Source organism: Eucalyptus grandis, chromosome 1 (genome assembly GCF_016545825.1).
Source record: "Eucalyptus grandis isolate ANBG69807.140 chromosome 1, ASM1654582v1, whole genome shotgun sequence".
NCBI lineage: Eukaryota > Viridiplantae > Streptophyta > Magnoliopsida > Myrtales > Myrtaceae > Eucalyptus > Eucalyptus grandis.
Window position 1 is genome coordinate 8319206 of NC_052612.1, and position 20419 is coordinate 8339624.

General features: G+C 41.4%; 4 protein-coding genes across 9 annotated transcripts; 1 reads left to right on the plus strand and 3 right to left on the minus strand.

The window, feature by feature from the left end:
• Positions 1 to 544: 544 nt before the first annotated feature.
• Positions 545 to 11853, minus strand: LOC104441759 (GTP-binding protein SAR1A). Its single transcript, XM_010055013.3, is given in 5 exon segments — positions 545 to 865; positions 1889 to 1947; positions 1950 to 2007; positions 2317 to 2405; positions 11814 to 11853. Coding segments are annotated over 5 exon segments (567 nt in total).
• LOC120286033 (putative 4-hydroxy-4-methyl-2-oxoglutarate aldolase 3) lies at positions 5444 to 7637 on the minus strand. Of its 3 annotated transcripts, XM_039308264.1 has the most exons (4): positions 7366 to 7637; positions 6840 to 7271; positions 6556 to 6621; positions 5444 to 5836 (listed from the first exon to the last, which is right to left on the minus strand). In XM_039308264.1, exons 2-4 carry the CDS (start codon positions 7005 to 7007, stop codon positions 5819 to 5821), a joined length of 252 nt encoding a protein of 83 aa, XP_039164198.1. In that variant the 5' UTR covers positions 7008 to 7271; positions 7366 to 7637; the 3' UTR covers positions 5444 to 5818. The 3 variants fall into 3 exon arrangements, 1 of the variants encoding a protein (XP_039164198.1); XR_005549121.1 differs by lacking the exons at positions 6840 to 7271; positions 7366 to 7637 and adding an exon at positions 5953 to 6279 and having other exon boundaries at positions 6556 to 6790; XR_005549119.1 differs by lacking the exons at positions 6840 to 7271; positions 7366 to 7637 and having other exon boundaries at positions 5444 to 6279; positions 6556 to 6799.
• LOC104452134 (GTP-binding protein SAR1B) lies at positions 9303 to 10455 on the plus strand. 3 transcript variants are annotated; one of them, XM_039308248.1, is made up of 3 exons: positions 9303 to 9431; positions 9618 to 9824; positions 10135 to 10455. In XM_039308248.1, exons 1-3 carry the CDS (start codon positions 9303 to 9305, stop codon positions 10453 to 10455), a joined length of 657 nt encoding a protein of 218 aa, XP_039164182.1. The 3 variants fall into 3 exon arrangements, with proteins under 3 accessions (XP_039164182.1, XP_039164188.1, XP_039164189.1); XM_039308254.1 differs by having other exon boundaries at positions 9618 to 9782; XM_039308255.1 differs by having other exon boundaries at positions 9618 to 9749.
• Positions 11854 to 14930: 3077 nt separating the features above from the next.
• LOC104455250 (probable polygalacturonase) lies at positions 14931 to 18818 on the minus strand. Of its 2 annotated transcripts, none has more exons than XM_039306256.1 (6): positions 18713 to 18818; positions 17232 to 17555; positions 17013 to 17133; positions 16737 to 16911; positions 16567 to 16637; positions 14931 to 15994 (listed from the first exon to the last, which is right to left on the minus strand). In XM_039306256.1, exons 1-6 carry the CDS (start codon positions 18713 to 18715, stop codon positions 15321 to 15323), a joined length of 1368 nt encoding a protein of 455 aa, XP_039162190.1. In that variant the 5' UTR covers positions 18716 to 18818; the 3' UTR covers positions 14931 to 15320. The 2 variants fall into 2 exon arrangements, with proteins under 2 accessions (XP_039162190.1, XP_039162187.1); XM_039306253.1 differs by lacking the exon at positions 18713 to 18818 and adding an exon at positions 18350 to 18662.
• Positions 18819 to 20419: the final 1601 nt, after the last annotated feature.

The window sequence follows — 20419 nt, forward strand, 5'->3', positions numbered from 1 at the left end:
GAGCTACGAACTTTCTTGGCGTGACTTCAAATATAAGCAGAAGCACCTATTTATTAGCCTTTCTTTGACCCAAACTTTTTCTTTAGAGCCCAAAGATCTCATTGAGGATCGTCCCGGACCGAACCAAAGCCCAGCAGAGTCTAGCTGAGCGCCATTGCCAGCCGAGTCTGTGAAAACTCAGCTCCACGGCCAACTCCTGATTCTTATCTTGTTTTTGCTTTTGCTTAACCAGAATGTCTCAATCTCTTAAAGCCTGGACGGGGGATGAGTCTAGAGCTTCTGAAGCAATCGTGCGCATGCTTAGTGAAATAGCCAAGTCTGTGAAATAGCTAAGGGTTTCAAGCTCTGCGAGTAAAATTCAGACACAAAGCAAGTTGCCTTTGCCCTATGAGAAAACCACAAGAACTTCTTGAGCAAAAAGAGATGTCCCGCCAAAATAGACCGAGCCTACTATCAAAAGCTAAATGAAATGTAATATATATGTATCTATACGCGCCAGTTTCAGCTTCTTACATCGAAATAGACACCCCAGGAAGAGAAATACTCATTTGATGTACTGAGAGAGCCATCTGAAGCCCTCGCCATAGCCCATCTTGCGCACAATGCTGCACATGAAGACCTCGAGAGGGCGGACGTTGGTGCCGGCGAGGTCGACATTGCCCTTCCCGGTGGTGAAGTTGGTGAGGCCCAAGTAGTACCGCAGTTCGTCCTCTGACGCAGCGGAAGAGAGGTCGATCTTGTTTCCCAAGACGAGGAATGGGACGTTCGCCAGCAACTCGTCCGTGAGGAGAGCGTCCAGCTCCTTCTTTGACTCGGCGAATCTATCCTTGTCGTAAGCGTCGACCAGGTACACCACCCCATCAACCTATATAAAAGTTCCAAAGCATTCATCATCTTTGACAAAGTGATCGCTTCACATGCTTCCATACATGCGCAGCAACAATATGAAACGATAATCATATCACATGATCGTTTGAGGTTTAAAAGTGCCTCGTGTGAACGAGTGCCGGCCAGTCAATAAAGGCCACATCATGCTAAACTTGGGTTTCCCTACCGCAGAACCCCGTCATCGTAGTATATCCCAGAAAAAGGAAATTTTTGCAGCAAGGAAAAACCAGTGCCGAATAATATAGTTGTAACATCTGCTTATAAACACTGCAAGTCAGCCACACCGGCTATATACAGTATCTTGAAATTGGATTAGCAAAGGATACAATGTTATCCGAAGAGAGCTAAGAGGGAGAGAAAACAAAAATCAACAGTGTGCAAGAAAACCGTCATACCGACCACCAGATAACATGAAAACATGTCACTTGCCGACCCAGACTACTGAAAATGAAAATCAGTCCCGGTAAATCCATGTTTTTTTTGGGCCAATATAAAGCCCCTGTTTAGAAGCAACGTAGAATATAAAAGATAGAAGCACAAGTGGTCGACGGCTAAGTTGCCGCGATTGCATAAGCATTCCCTCTCCTCAATCCAACAAGGTCAAACCTGATCTCAAAGTAAACTAAAGGTTCGATTTCAGGGTTATCTATTGAAACTTAATGCAGTAAATAAAACCAGTGAACTGAGCGTTAAGAACCACGCATCTGACTTTTTTTTTTTTTTTTTTTTGGTAAAAACGACGCATCTGACTATTTGTCAATTCAAAAGTCAAGAAACACATCCACAGACAAGAATGAAGCGTTCGAAGTGATAAGTTTAACATGATTAATCGAAAGCATCAGACTACTCAGTAGGATGATCTGCCCCACATGCATCATGTTGCATTAAATTCAAAAACTGTTACAGAATTCATGAATGAATTGGCCACATGGCACACAATTAAAAAGATATCCCAAATCAGGAGCTTTCATAGGAGAGAAAAAGAGAGCAGCACTTTTACCTTAGCATAGTAGTCCCGCCAGACTCTACGAGCGATCCGGTGACCACCTAAGTCAAAAGCTTCCCTATACTTAGTTCTTCTGAAGTCGGGAACTGGGTGGGTGGGTGCTGAACCAATCTCTGCCAATCACAGAACCGGGAATTTTTTAGTTAACTTTCAACAAGCATGCTATCATCCTATGAACGCGCTACATATATCTATACATTGTATACTAAGATATATACTATGAACCCGTACCATGCAAGCGCAAGAGTCATGCAATCAACTCACCAGACGACGTGCAGAGAGGACTCAAGAAACAAAAGGAATCAACTATGAAAATAAGAACGGACAAAAAAGCACAATTCTCGACCACGATAAGAGAAAAAGCAACTCCAGAACTGTACGTTCCCATTAAAGGGAGTCTCTGCGAAGTCAAACGAAAGTACCTCGTCCTTCAACATTCAAAGCAGAGTGGTCTTCCCTAACTTATCTAGCCCCAGGAACAAGATCTTCGCTTCCTTCTGCCACAGACCAAAGCACATAGAGAGTTGATGATTTCTGGATACATATGTTCTCGTTATGTGAGGAAAATACATTATCGTTCACTTTTGTTCCACATGTATCCCCAGATGAAGTACTCTGTCTGGATCGTATGTTTCTGGTCTTCCAGATGGTGCAGGCAAAAAGGGATACTGGCCTGCTATGCGTTACTCGACACCGATTGGTCACCGGATGGCGTTAATTGTACACTGTTATATCCATTTTGCGCTTCCGATTTATAGCAAGATGCACAGAGAAGCCGCCTTTGGAAGGAAAACACTAGTGTTTCCATGGGAAATAGCCAGCCTGATGAGATTTTCTGGCGTTTGATGCGCGCGTAAGGGAATGTCCATTCTTGGAAGATTTTTCGAGGTCGATACTCGATCAGGGCTAGAATATATGGCTCTCCAGTCGCGAAGTCCGGTGGCTTTCCTCTTACTTTCCTTTTTCTTGGTCTTTTTTTAACATTTCCCTGATGTAAAAAAATGGAAGAAAAAAAAGAGAAAAAAAAACAATAATTAGACAAATAGGAAAAAGTCTCAATAACAAGAGGGTCAGATAAAAAAGAATTTGATTAATCATTATGTCTATGTAAACGCCGATTAAATAAATAGAAAAAGGCCTCAATAACAAGAAGCTACATATGATAAGAAACAGTTGTTACTATATGCGATGATATCTGGTTCTCGAAGGGACTTGTCGAAAGGCTACTAAGAGATCTATCGGCACTTTTCACCACCATAGAAGATTTCTTGTGGCTTAAACTGTTAGCCATCAAGGAGTTCCCTCTGGGAGGTTCATCTGCTATCTTTAGTGAGAGTTCAGTTCCCTATAGTTTAGAGGATTTGCAGGCTTACCTAAATAAGTTTGCAGCATCATACTATACCAAAAATGGGAAGGACCCTCTTGTATACCCATATATTCTGCTCCTAAGCATCCAGTTCCTACCCGCTATCCTCTATTTCTCTAAAAAAGCAGGAGATGAAGGGTACGACATTGATTACACTCACATAGCTATCGTGCTTGTCGACCATGGCGTCCTTATGGAAGGTACAGAGGCAGGATCAAGTTTGGTGTAATGGATGCTTATGCCACTCACATAGCTATCGTGTTTGAAAGTGTATTTGTTTTGATATGAAAACTTGCTCATGTATCTATGCACCTTCTGCATGGTGCTCAAAGCCATTCTCAGTCTTTTTATTTGAAGATCTTTATTATCAACTAATCGAGTCCTCATGTTGTCATCAAAACATTTGTTTTACCATGGCCATACTGGACAACAAGTTTCTAATACATCAATCTAGTGTCCATCTCTACATCTTGCTCCTTGGTGACAAAATTAAACGAGAATTTCAAGAATTCAGATCTGACAAAAGACATTTCTCAATTTTGAAATGGAGAAATTCTGATAAAATGAAGTCAACTTTTAAGTCCCTTCAAAGAAGTTAAGACATTTTGTTCGATTTTCATTATGACACTTAAAAATTGAATGTCAGAACTTATAATTCATTCATAATTCGATGTGTTAAGTCTGCTGTTTAACTCAACTAAAGCCGAATCCCACCTGTTGCCAAATCTACATGGAAGATACCACACAATAGGTGGAGATCAAGTGCATATGGCCCCGTAAAAAGGGGGAATATGGTGATGGTCAAGTACAAGAATAAAGAATAAATAAAAACATTGAGGTATGTAACCAGCCGGCGGCCGATCCACACAATAGCTTTGAGTAATGATTCAACTGGCGGTCGATCCATAAAATCAAAATTTAGTGTATCGCTAATTCCAAGGCTTTTTAGTGTCAAGACAACATTAGTAAGGTTGGTCCGTTGAACCTCTAGTACAGTATTATCTTCTAGATCAATTTGATGTTCTTCCGGCATGGCCAGCCCTCTGCATTGCTGAAGCTTTGGAGATTGGAGTCACTAGCTGTGATTCCATTCCCGTCCTTGGGTTGTCCGATTTCATCTTGCAAAAACCCGGATCAATCACATAGCTTATTCAGTCAATTGTTAATGACATCTCTGCAATATTTGTCGCAAGGACCACCTTACGAGCACCTTCTGGCGTGGGTTCAAATATCTTTGCCTGAAGATTTGTAGGCAAATTAGCATATATCGGGCATATAATGAGTTCGGCAATTTGGGAGCCAAAACCCCTTACCTATGCTTCAAAAGCTCTTCCACTGCTTCAATTTCCTCTTGACCGGTAAGAAAAATCAAAATATCACCACACGGTTGCTGCACATGTATTTGAAGAGCAATAACAATAGCTGCATCCAAGTAATCTGCTTCGGGTGCTCTAGTGTGAAGAATTTCAACCGGATACCGCCTTCGTGGATATCTAAATATCAGGGTGGAGTGAAAAAAATCAATGAACTTCTCCACATCTAGTTTGGCACTTGAAATAAGCAACTTCATATCAGGCCTAAAGCGAGCAATATCTTATAAGGTGATGACCATAGAAGTCAGAAACTGATAAAAAGGTAATTTGACATCAGGCATCAAGCCGGGTTGAATTCTTAGAATGCTAATTTAGCAGCAAGCTAGAGATTAGGACTTCTTCTGCCTAACTCAAGTAATGCCACAAAAAATTACCATTCACAATCGTAAATTCATTTCTAATGTGTTTGCTTTATGTAACAAAGAAATTGGAATGTGTCACATGTAAATATAGACTTCCCTCAACTTTACATCTCAAAAGTTAACATTGAAAGATGGTTACTTTTGAATTGGCTTTTTCAGCTTGCTATTCCTATTCATATTGAGCATTCAATGGTCTTATGAAAACCAATGACCTTTAAACCCATTCAGAAGAGTCTACACCCTGGAAAATGTCACAACCTAAAAAGAAATAAGGAGCGACCATCATCCAAGCAAGGAGACAATATGGAAATAATTATATACCGCATCACTTTGTTCAAGAAGACTTGGAGGGCCTCCCTTAGAAGACTTCCAAACCAATTCCACTAGTTCAAGCACTTGGGCAAACCAAAGTGGTGTCTCATGGAAAACTTTATAAACATTTCTTCCTTATCACAACATCCGAGTACATGATGACGTTCTCAATCCCCTAGATTTTGCACTTTAATGATAAGAAGAATATACAAAATGAAATGGCATAAAATCAACATCTTTCACTATAATGCCTGCAAGGCAACAAAATGGCTAGGACAAATGATGAGAAATCTAGAGTTTCACTCTCACTCTCCCGTGAGACATCTCCTTCTGTGGTGCAAAGCAAGAAGTCCATGGCATGTTTCTTTAATCTCCAAGGTAGAGTAGCTAAACAGAACATGCCTTAGCATGCCAATTGCTTGCCACCTTCTGGTTTGGCTACAGCAGTTACATCCTCCTCAGCATTATAAGCAACAGTTGGTTTGATTACCAACAGTTATGGTGCTGGTCATCATGTCAATAGCAGACCCTGTTATCAAGCCAATGTAAGATAAACGGCAACATCTCAAGAAGTGTGAAAGTTCAATCACAAGGCGGCAACTAAACCAAAATCTTAAGATCGAAACAAGGTAAGATCAACGAAACCAGAATCTTGTGAACCCTTCAAGTTATGAGCAATGCGATCAGCCATGTTAAAGTAATCCTTCGCATTGCGCAAGGCAGCAGCTAAATTGGGGAGTGAGACTGGAGGAGCTTTTGGTCGGAGGTGGCAAAGGCAAAGGCGGCAGTGTAGTTCATTAGATGAAAGAGAGAAAACTTCGCAGTAATGGGATGCTCAAAAATAGTTCAGAGGCAGAGGCAGCCACGGTGGCATCATCCCATTAAAGAATTGTGAGTTACTCCAGTCAATCGGTATGTGTTTCTTCAGAATTGTTGAATATCCCCAAGAAAATAGGATAGCCCAAAAAGACCCTCTTAACATAAAAAACAAAACAAAATACTTCTTATCTTAAATATTGTTCTTCTTGTAATAGTTCATATACCGAAAGACATGATAGCTGAAAGATAAGTCACTGTTATGTCAACCAAAAGACTCTGAATCTCAATAAAACATCAGCACTTTCTATTTACTGCAGCGCCCCAGCGAAAATGAGGACTTCATCATGAAAGACCAAATTTCTACATTATTATGGTATTGCCTTCGCCACCGAAATAGAAAATGGACTACAAAAAGGAAGCAGCCATAACCTGCTGCCACATGGTGTCAACAGGTGGCTGCCTTCGAGCATCACCAACATCAAAGTCGAGAGCAGCCTAGAAAGAGCAGGAGGACAAAATAATGAGCTCCAGCTCCTTGAATACTACTTCCAAAAAGGTCAAGTTCGATTACTATATGATGCAAGCAAGAGCTACCTCCAAATATGATCGAAGCAGCAATTTTACTTTGAGTTTAAACATAAACAAGAAGCTTTTGCCATAGAAGTTTCATGGAACCAAAATGTCAAGAAAGGTAAAAAAAAATGACTTCATACTTGTGCAGGATGACTTTGTATCGTGTTCCCACCCACCAGAGCGCATCTCAAGCTTGCTCCGCCATCGATGACCAACACTCTCCCTTCGCCTCTAGCTTCAAGCATCTCCCGAACCAGGATGTTGTCCTCGAATACCTTGAGAGTGACGACAACAGGACCCGAGAACATTTTGCTCTAGCCATATATCCAGAATATTGGATGCAACACGAGCAGAAAAAGAAAAAAAAGAAGGAAGAGGAGGGGCTTACATGCTGAGCCGAGAGAATCGAACAGAGACCAGAGACCAGTGAAGACAACCCGAAGTGAAATGATGAGGCCTGGTCAGATTTAGGGCTTCTCGGGGGGACGGCTTTGAGCCGAGCCGAGTGTGAAAGCGATTGAAGATTAGACGAGAGAACAGAGCGACTGCATCTCCGTTCTGCAAGAACCACCCTACACACATTGTGGCAAAACAAGAAATTCTCACCCAGCTTCACCCAAGACAAAGATGCGGACGTAAAACCCCAGCAAAAAGAAAAAACAGAACCTGAAAGGCGGGGATTATCGTCGCAGATCTAGGGCTTCTCGGGAGAGAGCGCGGCCGTCGTCGGAGAAAGCCTAGCGTCGGGAGAGAGTGCGATTCGGGAAGATAGAGGTCGGGAGGAAGAGGCCGTGGAGTAGAGAGAGAGGCCATCGTCGGGAGGGAGCGTCGCCGTCGTCGGAGAGAGCGCGGCCGTCGTCGGGAGGGAGCGTCGCTGTCGTCGGTGGGAGCGCGGCCCTCATCGGAGAGCGCTATTTGGGAGACAACGTCGTCGGGTCAGGAAAGAGGGAGAGAGAGTGAGAAGAGAGAGGAGAGAGAAATGACCCGCTGAGTAAGGTAAAGAAAGAGAGAAGAGAGAGCGCGAGAGCGCTGGTTTGAAGTTGGCTGATGTGGCAGACCACGAGGACACGTGTCGACGTTTGAATGGTTCAAAGCACAAATTACGTGCTGCTACTTTTAGGGTAACGAAGACGTCAAACGCATCCCGACCGTACAATCAGTCTCTCCTCACCTGCGGCCTCCAATCCCTCCACGTAAGCGTCCCACGTAATCGGCCAACAGTCGCGCGCCGTCTCCCGCCGAGAGACCTTAATGCAAAATCCATGCAAGAAGAATTACGTTAACCTCCACCGCCGCCTGCGGTCTCGAAGAGGACGGACCCTTTTTGTCTAGGCGGACCTCAGATTTTCCACACGATGACAAGATACTTTTTAAGATGCGATCAACAATAAGACCCCGTTAAACAAATGGATCGAGTTTAGTTTTGATTGAATCGAAAATAATCCGATTCAAATGGGCATATTTTAATCTGTTTTGACCAATGACTCTTACTCAACACATATTTGATCCAACACACACACACATATATATAACATAATCGTTACGAAAAAACATCAAATGATACGCCAATCAATGCATGAGTAGTAAAGTCAAAATTCAACACCCATCAAGAGAAATTTAGATCCAAATAGAGGTGAGAGTATGGAGCGAGCGAGCATGAATTGAGTAAGGACCAGAGAGAAAGTGAAAAGAGAGTCACAAATGTAGTTTTGATCTAAGTAAATTATGAACGTTTACTCTCTTTTTTTTAGCTAGCAATGTCTAATATCTTTTCTACATAACCACGTTTCTTTTATCTAAAATATCCTATTAGTTCTATAAATACTTCCACGAAGTCCTAACAATCTTTACTTCTTATGCTATCATCGAGAGTCACTTCTTCCGATGTATTAGTTAATTTATTGCACTCCCTTTTATTTATTTTCCCCCCTGAATTCGAAGGCAAAGGCGAGATTTATTTCTTAGAAAAAAGAGAGAGAGAAGAAAGACATGAAAATACACACCACCCCTCACAAGCCATGGGCATTGCAAGAAATGAAAGTTTCAACGAAATAATGCACAGTAGCAGCAGATGCATATATCCTAAAGTCAGGAGGAGATTAGCGTAATTCTCCCCGATTTCCTAAACACCAATCTCTCGTTTCTTTTTGCGCTCATATAGCTGGGGCCGGGTGTTTAATTCAGCGATCGCGAAAGGTAGGTGCATCCTCACCGCACAACACTCCGTCTCAACCCGCGATCCCTCCATTTCCATCTCAATTTCCACAAAGTTACCATTTCCTCATCACCCCAGGGTTTACTTGACCGGCCTCGACGTCCACCGTGGATGGCCGGTGACCGGCTTCTTCTACTCCTGGAAAGGTCGACAGAACACTTGCTTCATTATGGAAACATACGAGGTCGTCTTAGAATGGGGGCACTTTTATTGCAAGAACTCTCTCACACGCTCACTTGACTAAGACATCTCCTCCTCCCCAGTATAAAAGCGCCACCCTCTCATCGCCCTTCCCCCCACATTCCACTCCCACAACCCCTTCCCTCTCTCTCTCTCACTCCCCGTCTGCAGCGAGAGAAGGTACAGATTTCAGAGAGAGAAGGTAGAGATGTTTCTGGTGAATCGGCTCTATGGAACTCAGGCCTCTCTGGGTCTGCGCCAGGAGGAAGCCAAGATCTCGCTCTTGGGACTAGATAATGCTGGGAAGACCACCCTGCTCCGAATGCTGAAGGACGAGGTACTCTCGTTTGAATTCGTAGAGACTCCCTTCCATGGAAATACACAGTTCTGAAGTTGCTTATTTCTCTTATCAGGATTAAGAGTTTCTCTTCCCAATGTGTAGATATATGTAGCGCATTCGTAGGGAGATACATGCTTATTGAAACTAAGCTGAACCGTTCTGACATGGTCCTGTGATTGGCAGAGATTGGTTCTGCCCCTACCCACCCAGTTCCCGACTTCTGAGGGACTGCGTATAGGGAAGACAAAGTTCAAAGCTTTCGACTTGGGTGGAAGCCAGATCGCTCGGAGGGTCTGGCCAGACTACTACGCTAAGGTGAAGCTCCTCTGTTTTTCTCTCCTCTTGAACGTAGCTCCTCTGTTTTTTTCTCCTCTTGAACGTAGCTCCTCTGTTTTTCTTTCCTCTTGAAGCTTCTGTTTTCGGATGCCCCTGTAATTGCCTGTCCTTTGGTTGATTCGTTGATGGATTCTGTTATGGTTTTTAAATGTCATGCAAAAACGAGGCGTGCTGGTGGTTCATCCTACTCAGAGTAGTCGGATGCTTTTTTGCCCCCTGAGTTTGGAGGCCACGTGCAAGTCGATGACTTTCTACATTTTTGGTCCTCTAGTTTACTGCTTTAACTTGGACTGCTTTTTTGCACACATTTTCAAATGAGATTTATATCGAACGATTGATTGATCTTCCGCACTTTTTTCTCTAGGCGGATGCAGTGGTATATGTGGTGGACGCCTGCGACAAGGAGAGGTTTGCAGAATCAAAGAGGGAGCTCGACGCCCTGCTTTCAGATGAAGCTCTTGCTAAGGTGCCTTTCCTCGTGCTCGGGAACAAGATCGATATCCCGCATGCGGCTTCGGAGGACGAGCTGCGATATCATCTCGGGCTCACCGACTTCACGACTGGCAAAGGGAAAGTGGATCTTGGGGATCAGACTGTCAGGCCCCTCGAGGTGTTCATGTGCAGCGTCGTGCGCAAGATGGGCTACGGCGAAGGGTTCGAGTGGATGTCGCAGTACATCAAGTAGAGAGAAACTATATATCATTACTTGTGCAGATCTGAGCATAAGGGATGCATAAAACAGAAAATACAATACTAATTAGAAAACTAAGACTCACAGGATGGCCAGAAAACTTCTGTATCTTTCTGTGATCTGAGCAACTATATATCATTACTTGTGCAGATCCAGAAGCTAGTACACTCTCAATTTCATACAATCATGGAAGACTTACCTAGTATTTTACACTTTTCCTATATAACTTCAGATTAGTTATTCATTTCCTTCTCATTAGATTCACCCTGGTTTCTATTTTGCTCCTCTAATTTCGAACGCTCAGAATGATTTCCGTCTACATGCATTTAGAGAAAGCCCATGTAAGTGAAGCAGACTTAGGGAAGCAAGGTTTGAAGCGCTTGCTTAAGTACATGCGACATGAGACATTCTTACATAATTTAAATGCTTGACCAGAATTGATAGAATAACCAAAGTAAACGTTCCTACCATCATTTACCCTTACACTGCAGAACCTGCATAAAGCACCAAATAGCTGTAAAGAAAGAGGTCTAGAGAAGGACAAATTAAACAAACCAGATGAAACGGCGATGGCAGATATAGTCTTCGTTGGAGTTCTAAACCTTTTTAAAGAATATCCTGCCATGGGATCAATTTCACATATCATCCCATCAGCACCACCAGTGTCAGCGCGTGACCCTTTTTCAAAAAAGGAGATGGCAGTGACACACTTGCACATGAGAAGTAGAATATAGGAAACTTGGTAGAGTGTCAGTGCCTACAGAACATTAAGGATCATCCCTCTACCACTTCAACACACAATGGAAAAAGAGTGCAGCTAAACCTCATGAAGAAAAAAGAACCATTCATCATCACTCCCAAAAGTTGCGATCATGATAATCCTAAATTCCTCATTTCTGTTCATGATAAGACATCCTCTTCATGTTCTCTCACTCCGTGAGAGACTTCAGAAATGTCTCAATCTTGATATAAGAAACTCAAATTCCTTAAAAACTACTAAGCCCATACCATTCCACAAGTTATTGAATAAATTTGCCAAAAAAAGGAAGTTTTCCACTACTTGAAAGTCACAAGAAAAAGCTTATCGGCTGTAAATCCTGGAGCAAGCAATGCCAATCCTTTTTCAAACATTCTCATTCTATACCCCAAATAATGGGCAGATATATTATATTCACTGGGTTAGTGACCAAAATGACAGTCCCAATTCAGCATAAAACTGAGCACTCCATTGGCAAGATAATATCTAATCTAACGTACAGTTTTTGGATTTACGCTACTCTACTAATAATGTCGAAAGAATGCAGTCGGCGAAGAAGCAACAGACTGCAATGAATTAAGATTAGAAAATCTTTTAGAAACAACTAAACTAGAAAACCACAACATAAGGGTCATTCACGACCAACAACAAGCAAGAGATTCCAAGATACTTGGCAGGTAACTCACACAGGGTGACAGTCAAAGAGCCCTCATGCTTTCTTTTCCTCTGCAGTCACCACAGTCGCAGGCCGAATTAGTTACTTCAAATTATAGCGAAAGCCCACCACCCACAACAGATATCAAGAGGCAAAATTGTACCTCAACTCCCATAAGAAACGTCTTTAATAACAACTCAAAATCTCTATTTCTGAAATAAAAATTTATTTGACAATAGAATAAAATTTTTATTTATAGGAGGCAGCGGTTAGCCAACGGCCGATGTTCGGCAACCTTCGTCCGGCGTCCGGTGACCAAAGCCAAGTGGCCAATTGCCGACATCCAACATCCGGGGACCCGCGGCAAGCAGCCAACGTCTGGCATTTGGCAACCCATGGCGGGCGGTGGCTGGTGGGTGAGCAACAGGCGATAACGAGGGTGAATGATGAGAAAATTTTCATTTCTCATTTTTGTTCTAAAAATAAAAAAGCTAAAAATTTTAACTTTTAATTTCTACTCAAATTTATTTCTGAATAAAAATATGTTCTAGAAATAGAAAAATGAAATTACATTACCAAATAGATTTCTATTTTAGAATATGTTTCGGAAAACGAAAAAAAAAAAAACAATAAAATCGAAAAACGAAAATTTTATCATGTACGCCCTAAACTATTCATTCCTCGATGATGCTTTGAGAATGTAAATATTGTGAGTGGTGTAATTAGTTCTTTTTTTATCATCTAAAAGCCACAAAGATAGATGGACTCCTCATATGATTGATTTTCGAGCTCTAGCACAAATGAGGACATATATAATATCTCTGGAAAAAATTTTGAATAGAAAATAGTAAATATTAGATCAGTCGTCATGCCCCTTCACACTTTTTAATAGAAAATAGTAAAAATTAAATGAGTCGTCGTGCCCCTCCACACTGTGCTGGCTTGTACCTTTTTTTTTTCTTTCCACATTGTAAAATATGACCAACAATATTCTCAATTACGAAATGGCTCAATTAACTTGGAATAAATAAATAAATAAACTCATTTTTACATGACGAAATTTCAAATGAAAGTTAAGCGAACTGCTTTCTCAAAAAAGGGTCAAGATTCAATCTTATCTTAAAAAAGAGATTGAAATGGTCAACCTAATTTCAAATAAGAACCCAAATCGCAGCCGAGAATCTCTCCTACCGCTTATTTTAACCGGTTTAATAAAGGCAATATTGTCGATATGGCCCAATTCAAAGAGGCCCCAAATTGAAGAAGCTAGGGTTCCTCTTACTTGAATCTTCCTCGAAGAAGTTAACGTGCCATCGGAGTCAAATTGATTTTGGAATTTGCTTTGATGTGGCTAGGTTCATAACTTGAGTTGAAGAAGTGTTTGTTGTTTGATGCAACCTCGAACCAATTATTATTTAATAATGAAGAATTCGTTTGCTGCGATTAATTTCACTCAAAAAACACGAACTACACCAGGATTGCGGGAAGGGCGTGAATTCCATCTAAATTTTAGCATCCTAAATTGGGGCTGCCGATTCTTCCTTCATTCAAAAGAAGATGGTTGTAGCTTGCTCAAGCAATATGTCGGCAAGGTATGTGACTATATCGTGAAATACCACAACAATGACAGCGATGGAAGTGATGGTGAGGGAACTTTTTTCATTTTTTTTTAGTGTTGCTTCGACTTGTTTGGCGGTGGACTTAATGGGTATATTTTGTGGGAATCGATATACGTGAGTTGCATTTTGTAATGGTAAGTGGTATCCACTGTGAATTTTTTAATTGGATATTGCATTTTGTAATGGTAAGTGGTATCCACTGTGAATTTTTTAATTTGATATGTTGCCATGGTAGTCCTCATCTTGCAATCTTCTACTATTTTCATTTTTTTGGTGTACGTTGTGTTATTCATTGGAGTCGTGAATCTCCCGTTATTATCTCCATCGAATAAAGGCAGTAGAGGACATTTGATCGACTCGACTGCTCTTTTGGCATTTGATGTTAGATATCCATCGATGATCAATTAAGGGTAGCTGCGAGGGACAATCTCTAGCATTTTTTGAGATTTTAATGAAAAGTTGTTGCCAATAAATAGAATGATAGTAAAGAGGAGGATGTGAGGATCTCAACAAAAAAGTGGTGGAAGACAGAGCAAACTTTTTACCATATGCAATAGCAACAAGACCATATCGGAATAAGCTAGTTGGTAGAGATTTAGTTGATCGGCAAGTTCGAGCCTTTATTTTAAACTAATTTAGCCACTCCAAGTCTTTGCGTGAGATAGATGTACTCCCGATCCTTTTTGTAAGAAAAAAAAAAAAAACTTCACTTCATATTCTTATTTGAAATTTTCTTTTTTTTATATATATGCATGTAAGATTTTCATCCCTAGAAACAATTTTCTTGAGATTCATTTTCAAGCCACAAGAAATGTCTTGTCAAACAAGCATTGCACCACACGACTTTTTGGGAAAAGTGAGCAGACAAGGAACTTGGACATTAATACAGAGAATGCTAACACAACTAAGAAGAAAAAAAATAGACATCAATACCCAGTTAGCTTAAGATTCGTGTGCAAGGTAAACCATTCGTCGCTATTGTCTTCTCTGTAAACTTCATGACCTGTTCTATAATTTCGTGGAAGAACATCGATTACGACAAATGGTGATGAACAAATATCGAGATGGGACTTGACCTTCCACATCGCAGGACTACTACTACTCTGTAGAGCAGTGGAACTAAAAGAAAGAACAGAAATCGATGCGACGCCTTGGTAAATAGTTCTTGAGGTCCAGTGATAATGGTCTAGCTGAAAGAATGGTGTGTACCTGTGTGACCTAGAATGACAAACTTCATCTGCAGAACACTTTAATTCGACAGCCACAGCCTCGAGCAATGATTAACCCGTGCTTAGTTCTTGCCATCTTCCTCCTATAATGAATGACATTACGGATGAAGACGAAAGCTTCCCAGCAGAAAAGAGCAGAAACGTGAAGACGAATGCAGCGAGACATGCATAATTTGAAAGGGGAGAGCCCCCTTGCTTGCACTTCCGAATGACCTCATCAAGAATCACTTTTCATATAGTCACATATGATTTCATCTCACATGAAGTCGTTCCAGATAAGGAAAAAAAACGTTACAATGAAGTTACACCCCCCAAAACAAAGATTATGAGAAGAAAGAAAGAAAGAGAGAGAACTGCTAAGTACAAAAAGAAAACAATCTAAGGTGACCCCCTCTTCTACCAAAAATTTCCTTACATGATGAATGAAGAAATGAGGCTGTACAAACAACTTTCAAATAGACAACTGTGATCGACGACCATACAATTCAACTGGCGGACTGAGAGGTTTCTTCTTTCGAACATGTCCCACCTTCTTGAAAAGGAATCTGGCGCCAATTTGAGGCTGCAGAACAGGTAGGATTGATCCTTTATGGAAAATATCACAAGGCTGCCGAATTACCAATGGCAGTTATGCTAGATATGCCAGCTGAGGAAGAATTTGAGGACGAGCCTGCAAGCTCAGGACATGGTTCAGGAAGCACAGATGACGAAGAACCCGAAACATCGGAACAAATCCAAGATGTCACTGAACCAGAGTTGAGGGACAAGGAGATATTAGACAAAGAGATGGAAGTGAATGGAGATTCGCTAATTCCTGTGAAATTTCCAGCAACCGTGATGCTTCTTCCCACCACATTCTTTAAAGTAATGTAGCGCAAAACTGGGAGAGCATTTGGATCGAAATTTTCATCCGGATGAGACCCAAAGTGACCCTTTGCACCAAATGCTATGTGGACGTCATCCATGTCAACATCAGATACAGTTATGTCTTCGATGTAGCCACCTCGGCCCCGTGTTGTTCGGAATTCTACGCCACTTGATGAGCTGTGTATGCTGACATGATTCACGTGGACATCGGAAATCCCACCAGACATCTCGCTACCAAAGGCGATCGCAGCCCCAGAGTATGACTGCAAGTACGCCCGCCTAATGTAAACATGAGAGGTGGGCCTGCTGTAGGAAATTCCATATTCATCCCATCCACTCTTGAGCGAGATGGAGTCATACCCCATGCTAATGCTGCAATCCTCTATGCATACATTGTCTGAGGAATCTGAAATTTTTCCATGAAAGAACAAAATATATCAGTTAATTTGTATTGATATCGATTATCGGGGTATACCAAACAGATTTAACCAAATAATGGGCTTGGCAGTTGCAGAGTTTGCTGTCGCCAGAATATAAAGCCTGATTGAGGGAGAGGGAAAGGAGGGCAAAAGAAGAAGATTATATGAAATGCATAATTAGGTCTTGTGCATAAACTCTCAGAACAGAAGCAGCTGCATCAATTATCAAGTTTTCCAATGTCACCGGATTTTCTTCTTCTCTCCGTGAGATCCCCAAAAAAAAAAAAAAAAAAAATTGTTTCTCAGAGGAGGAAAAAGCGTCTTGGAATTGTTTCAAAGACATGTCCAACTTGCTTTTGGCAAAGAATGAAGAACTTAACCAACTGCCAGTGTTACTCTAGCGAAAGATTCAGACAATCATAACCATTGCCTTCACTAAGTTAACCCATTACAGACTTGGGAACTGATAAAACTTACTGCATAATGCAGAGGTATATTAAACACTGAAGCAATTGTTCAGCTATGCATTTTCCTTAGTCCAAACCACTGTGTCACTGACCTGGTACAATGCCAACAGTCTGAGGGGATTCTGGTGAAGCAGTAATTGAAACATTCTGGATGTGCACATCACTGCATTATACCAAAGGAATGATGATAAATTTCATATGCACAACTAAAATTAAAAAAGTGATGGGTGACATATCAACAATGGGGCTCTCACAAGCATACCTGCAATAGACTGGATGGATGTTATAGGCAGGAGCGTTCAAGAATGTAATGTTTGACACCACTACATGTTTTGCCTCTACAAATTCCACAAGATGAGGGCGACTGTAGTTCAAGGAGTGACTGGTGAATAAATCCCACCAAAATGAGCCTTGACCATCAATCGTTCCATTATCACCTAGAGCATTTATAAATCAATGGATTGCTTGAATGAGGCTTGGTACTAGCATGTGCAAACAAACTATAGCAGCAGCAGGCAAAGTGAAGAATCTGGAGTACCTGTTATCACCACATCACGCAACCCATATGCATTTATCAAGCTTCGGTATCTTCTTCCTGGAGTTTCTATCCCGCGTCCATAAGATGGGAGAGGTTCCACAATATCCCAGTGAGATGGGTCCTGAATACGTGAGCGAGACAATGCATCATGCAAGATTTAATATTGCTTTTTGCTCATTACACTCAAAGTAAGAACATCAAAGGATCAGCAAATTTTACCTGAGATGCAAGAACCGTGGCCCCTCTTTCCAAGAAGAGAGTGAGATGGCTAGTGAGGTTAAAACTTCCAGTGAGCCACCTCCCAGGAGGCACGTAAAGCTGAGCGCCTCCCTTGTCAGCAAAGGACTTGAGGTAGAAAATGGCATTCTGGAAGGCGACGGTGTTTAGAGTTTTCCCGTCTCCAACGGCCCCAAACTCCGTTATAGACACACTATGCGGTCTTGGATCCAAATCCAATGCCAGTTTATACTCACATTGCCTATCACTATCTCCTCCTCTTGTATTCACGGCATTGCTCAGTGCCAGAAGCAAGAGCAATGCTCCCTGGAAAGGCACAAATGATTCACGGGAAATTAAAAACTGAGTATATTGTCAGAAACATTTTTTTTTTTTTTTTTTTTTTTTTTTTTGCGGATGGATATAACTCGTTGTTCCACACATACACAAGCATCAGATTCAGCAAGCCATCCCTGCTGATATGAATGAATCCAAAGGGCGGTAATTGCAAACTATATCAGCCCTCTAAATTTATGGTGAACTCCAGGAGAAACAATAACAGACACCGGGTAGAAACATAGTCTGAGAGTTCATCGGCCACTTCCACCGTACAACGCCAGTAATATTCAGCAAACAAGCAGCAAAATCGCTGTACGGGACAGATTCGAAGAAAAAGTCCCAAGAAACGCAAAAAACTGTAGAATCCAATGCAGGCAACCAGCCCAACCTGAACATCAGATTAGGAAAAGATCGAAACTCTAGAACAAGTAGACAAACCATCTCAGAGAGCAAGAACAAAGTGAAAGAGCACGAGTTGATGAAACATCCAACCAGTTATCGATACCACCACCACCAAAGAAGAAGAAGAAGAAGAACATTATTGGAGCAAAGAACCAACGAGCATAGGCACGACTAGAAGCCCATCGAATTGCCATCTCTCAAACAAGTACGAACTTCGGCACGAACCCACAAGACTAAGGAAAGCAATCAAGCCATGCACAGTTCAAGGGAACCGAGAATCAAACAGAAACAGGGCCGGGAAGTCGGTTCGTCATTCGCAACAAGAAAGAGCGGAACTCGGACAAGTCCCGGAAAGCTAAAAATGGCGAAGACGTACTTACTAGCATCTTCCTCAGTCAAGAGAGCCTCCCCTGCAAACACGAAAGACGCCAAAGAGACGACGACAACGACAACAGAAGCCGATGCAGACAGACAATTTGCAGCAGTAACAGGAGGAGGAGGAGGAGGAGGAGAATTCAAGAATCGCCCCCAGGAGAGATAAAGAAGAAAAAAAAAAGGAAAAACAGGGGTGGAGCTATTGGTGTTTGTATGTGAATCAATGGCATTGATGGCATATAAATGGGGACACATAAATTATTTCCCCAATGAGTCCGCACGAAGACAACGACAGCTTTCCCATGCAAATCAAGCTCGTCAAAACGAGAAGAGGAATCTTATAATTCTGGCAAAGCCACACTAATTACCATTAATTATCACTAATTGCTCCTACTCCAGGGTCGACCATGATTAATAACGTCTCTCGCCGACAGATCTGCTGAAAACGGAAGAAAGAGAAGAGTGTCGTTAGAGAGAGAGAGAGACTGTGTTCTGCGAGTGAGGTGAGAATTTTTACCGTGCAGCAGCAAGAACAGGGAAAAAGGAAAACAGAGTACTCTGTTTTCGGCTCATATCTGTCAAAGTTGATTAGCTGTATAGCCTGTAATGACGACATTAAAAAAAAATGGTCAATTTAAATTCCCCCAAATATATAAATAAATAAAAACACCAGCCTAAATGGAATTTTAGGCCGGACTCGAGAAAAAGATGAATTTAATTCGATTCGCGAAAAAATCATCCCTAATGTTATTTAATGACGTTTCAATGGCTCGACTTACTAGGCAATTTTGCTTTATAAATAATATTATTACTTACCATTTAGCCGAAGATTCGATAGATGATTATAGTAATCTCGTCCGGATATATTCCATCTGAATTCAACGAAATTATATGAAATTAAAATTACCGATCTAATCTCTTAGGATCTCAATCATGCCCCTTATAATCTATGCCGATTTTTTTCTAATTTCGATTTCAACTTTGCGACGGGAATATCGGTGGCAACGAGGTTGGGACAAAATCATGATAAGGACGAGTACTTAGGGGAGGGGCCTTGCAATTGTCACTGTGGAAGGGAAATTAATCATGACACGTGTCGAGCGGAAAGTTGGGTAGCACGGGGCGTTTGGTGCCGCCCCGGGTGATCAGGGGACGTGGGGGAGGGGAATAAAACCCTAGAGAGAGAGAGAGAGAGAGAGAGAGAGAGAGAAGCATGTGCGCTGACAGAGGTGAGTGGGACCCGCAGCCAATCATGGCCCAACGATGCTAGCCTGGCGTCAATCACATGACAGAACATACTAGTTAGAGATAGAGAGAGAAGAGAGATCTCCACCGTCCATTTTCGCACTCCACAAATTCTTTCTCATTTTTTATAGTTTTTTTAATGGTGACTGGGTGTCTTGAGCCCCCGAATCCTTGAGTTCCACGTCACCTTTTCGGCCTTTTTTTTTTTTTCCTCTTCAGAAAAATTTTAAAAAATTTAAGAAAATGCGCGTTGTTGTGCTGTTATTGTGTAAAGTAGCGGGCATCATACCACGGGAGGTGAAAATGGGGCTAGGGGGGAAGGCTGAGAATTGGGAATTTTTGTCGGTCACATGAAATATATTTTGTCTTTTTGCATGGAGGGTTATAACGTTCACAAATATATATAATTTATGTTATTTCTTCCATCACTCATTGGCTAAAAATTGTGGGTGATAGAGACCAACGCGACCCTATTTTTATTTCAATCAAATTCATGCGTCGGATGCACCAACAACCTCTAATTTGTCGATTAGAGGCATTTCTTCAATTAGAGACAAGATGTACGTATTACCCCACTAGGAACTTGACATAGCCTAGTAGCATTTACACTGGACACACCCATTAAGAGCATATTTGGAACTTCTGGTCAAGACATGGGATCACACACAACTTTAATTGTGCACACTTGGATAGTGGGAGATTTAAATGGCTCCGTTTATTTCACAAAAAATTAAAAATTTAATTTTTTTATAAATAATAATTTATATCATTTGAAATAATTAATCAATAGAAAATATATTTTTGTCGATCATAATTTTTATGAATAATAT

What these genes read in the sequence shown, in the direction of transcription:
- LOC120286033 (XM_039308264.1), bottom strand. Translation starts at nt 7,007, where the DNA reads ATGTTCTCGGGTCCTGTTGTCGTCACTCTCAAGGTATTCGAGGACAAC. An exon ending in TACAAAGTCATCCTGCACAA is followed by an intron (nt 6,622 to 6,839) that starts GTATGAAGTCAT and finishes TGCTCTTTCTAG; the next exon opens with GCTGCTCTCGACTTTGATGT.
- LOC104452134 (XM_039308248.1), top strand. Translation starts at nt 9,303, where the DNA reads ATGTTTCTGGTGAATCGGCTCTATGGAACTCAGGCCTCTCTGGGTCTG. An exon ending in TCCGAATGCTGAAGGACGAG is followed by an intron (nt 9,432 to 9,617) that starts GTACTCTCGTTT and finishes TGTGATTGGCAG; the next exon opens with AGATTGGTTCTGCCCCTACC. An exon ending in CTCTTGAACGTAGCTCCTCT is followed by an intron (nt 9,825 to 10,134) that starts GTTTTTCTTTCC and finishes TTTTTTCTCTAG; the next exon opens with GCGGATGCAGTGGTATATGT.
- LOC104455250 (XM_039306253.1), bottom strand. An exon ending in GCGTGATGTGGTGATAACAG is followed by an intron (nt 16,912 to 17,012) that starts GTACTCCAGATT and finishes TAAATGCTCTAG; the next exon opens with GTGATAATGGAACGATTGAT. An exon ending in ATCCATCCAGTCTATTGCAG is followed by an intron (nt 16,638 to 16,736) that starts GTATGCTTGTGA and finishes GGTATAATGCAG; the next exon opens with TGATGTGCACATCCAGAATG.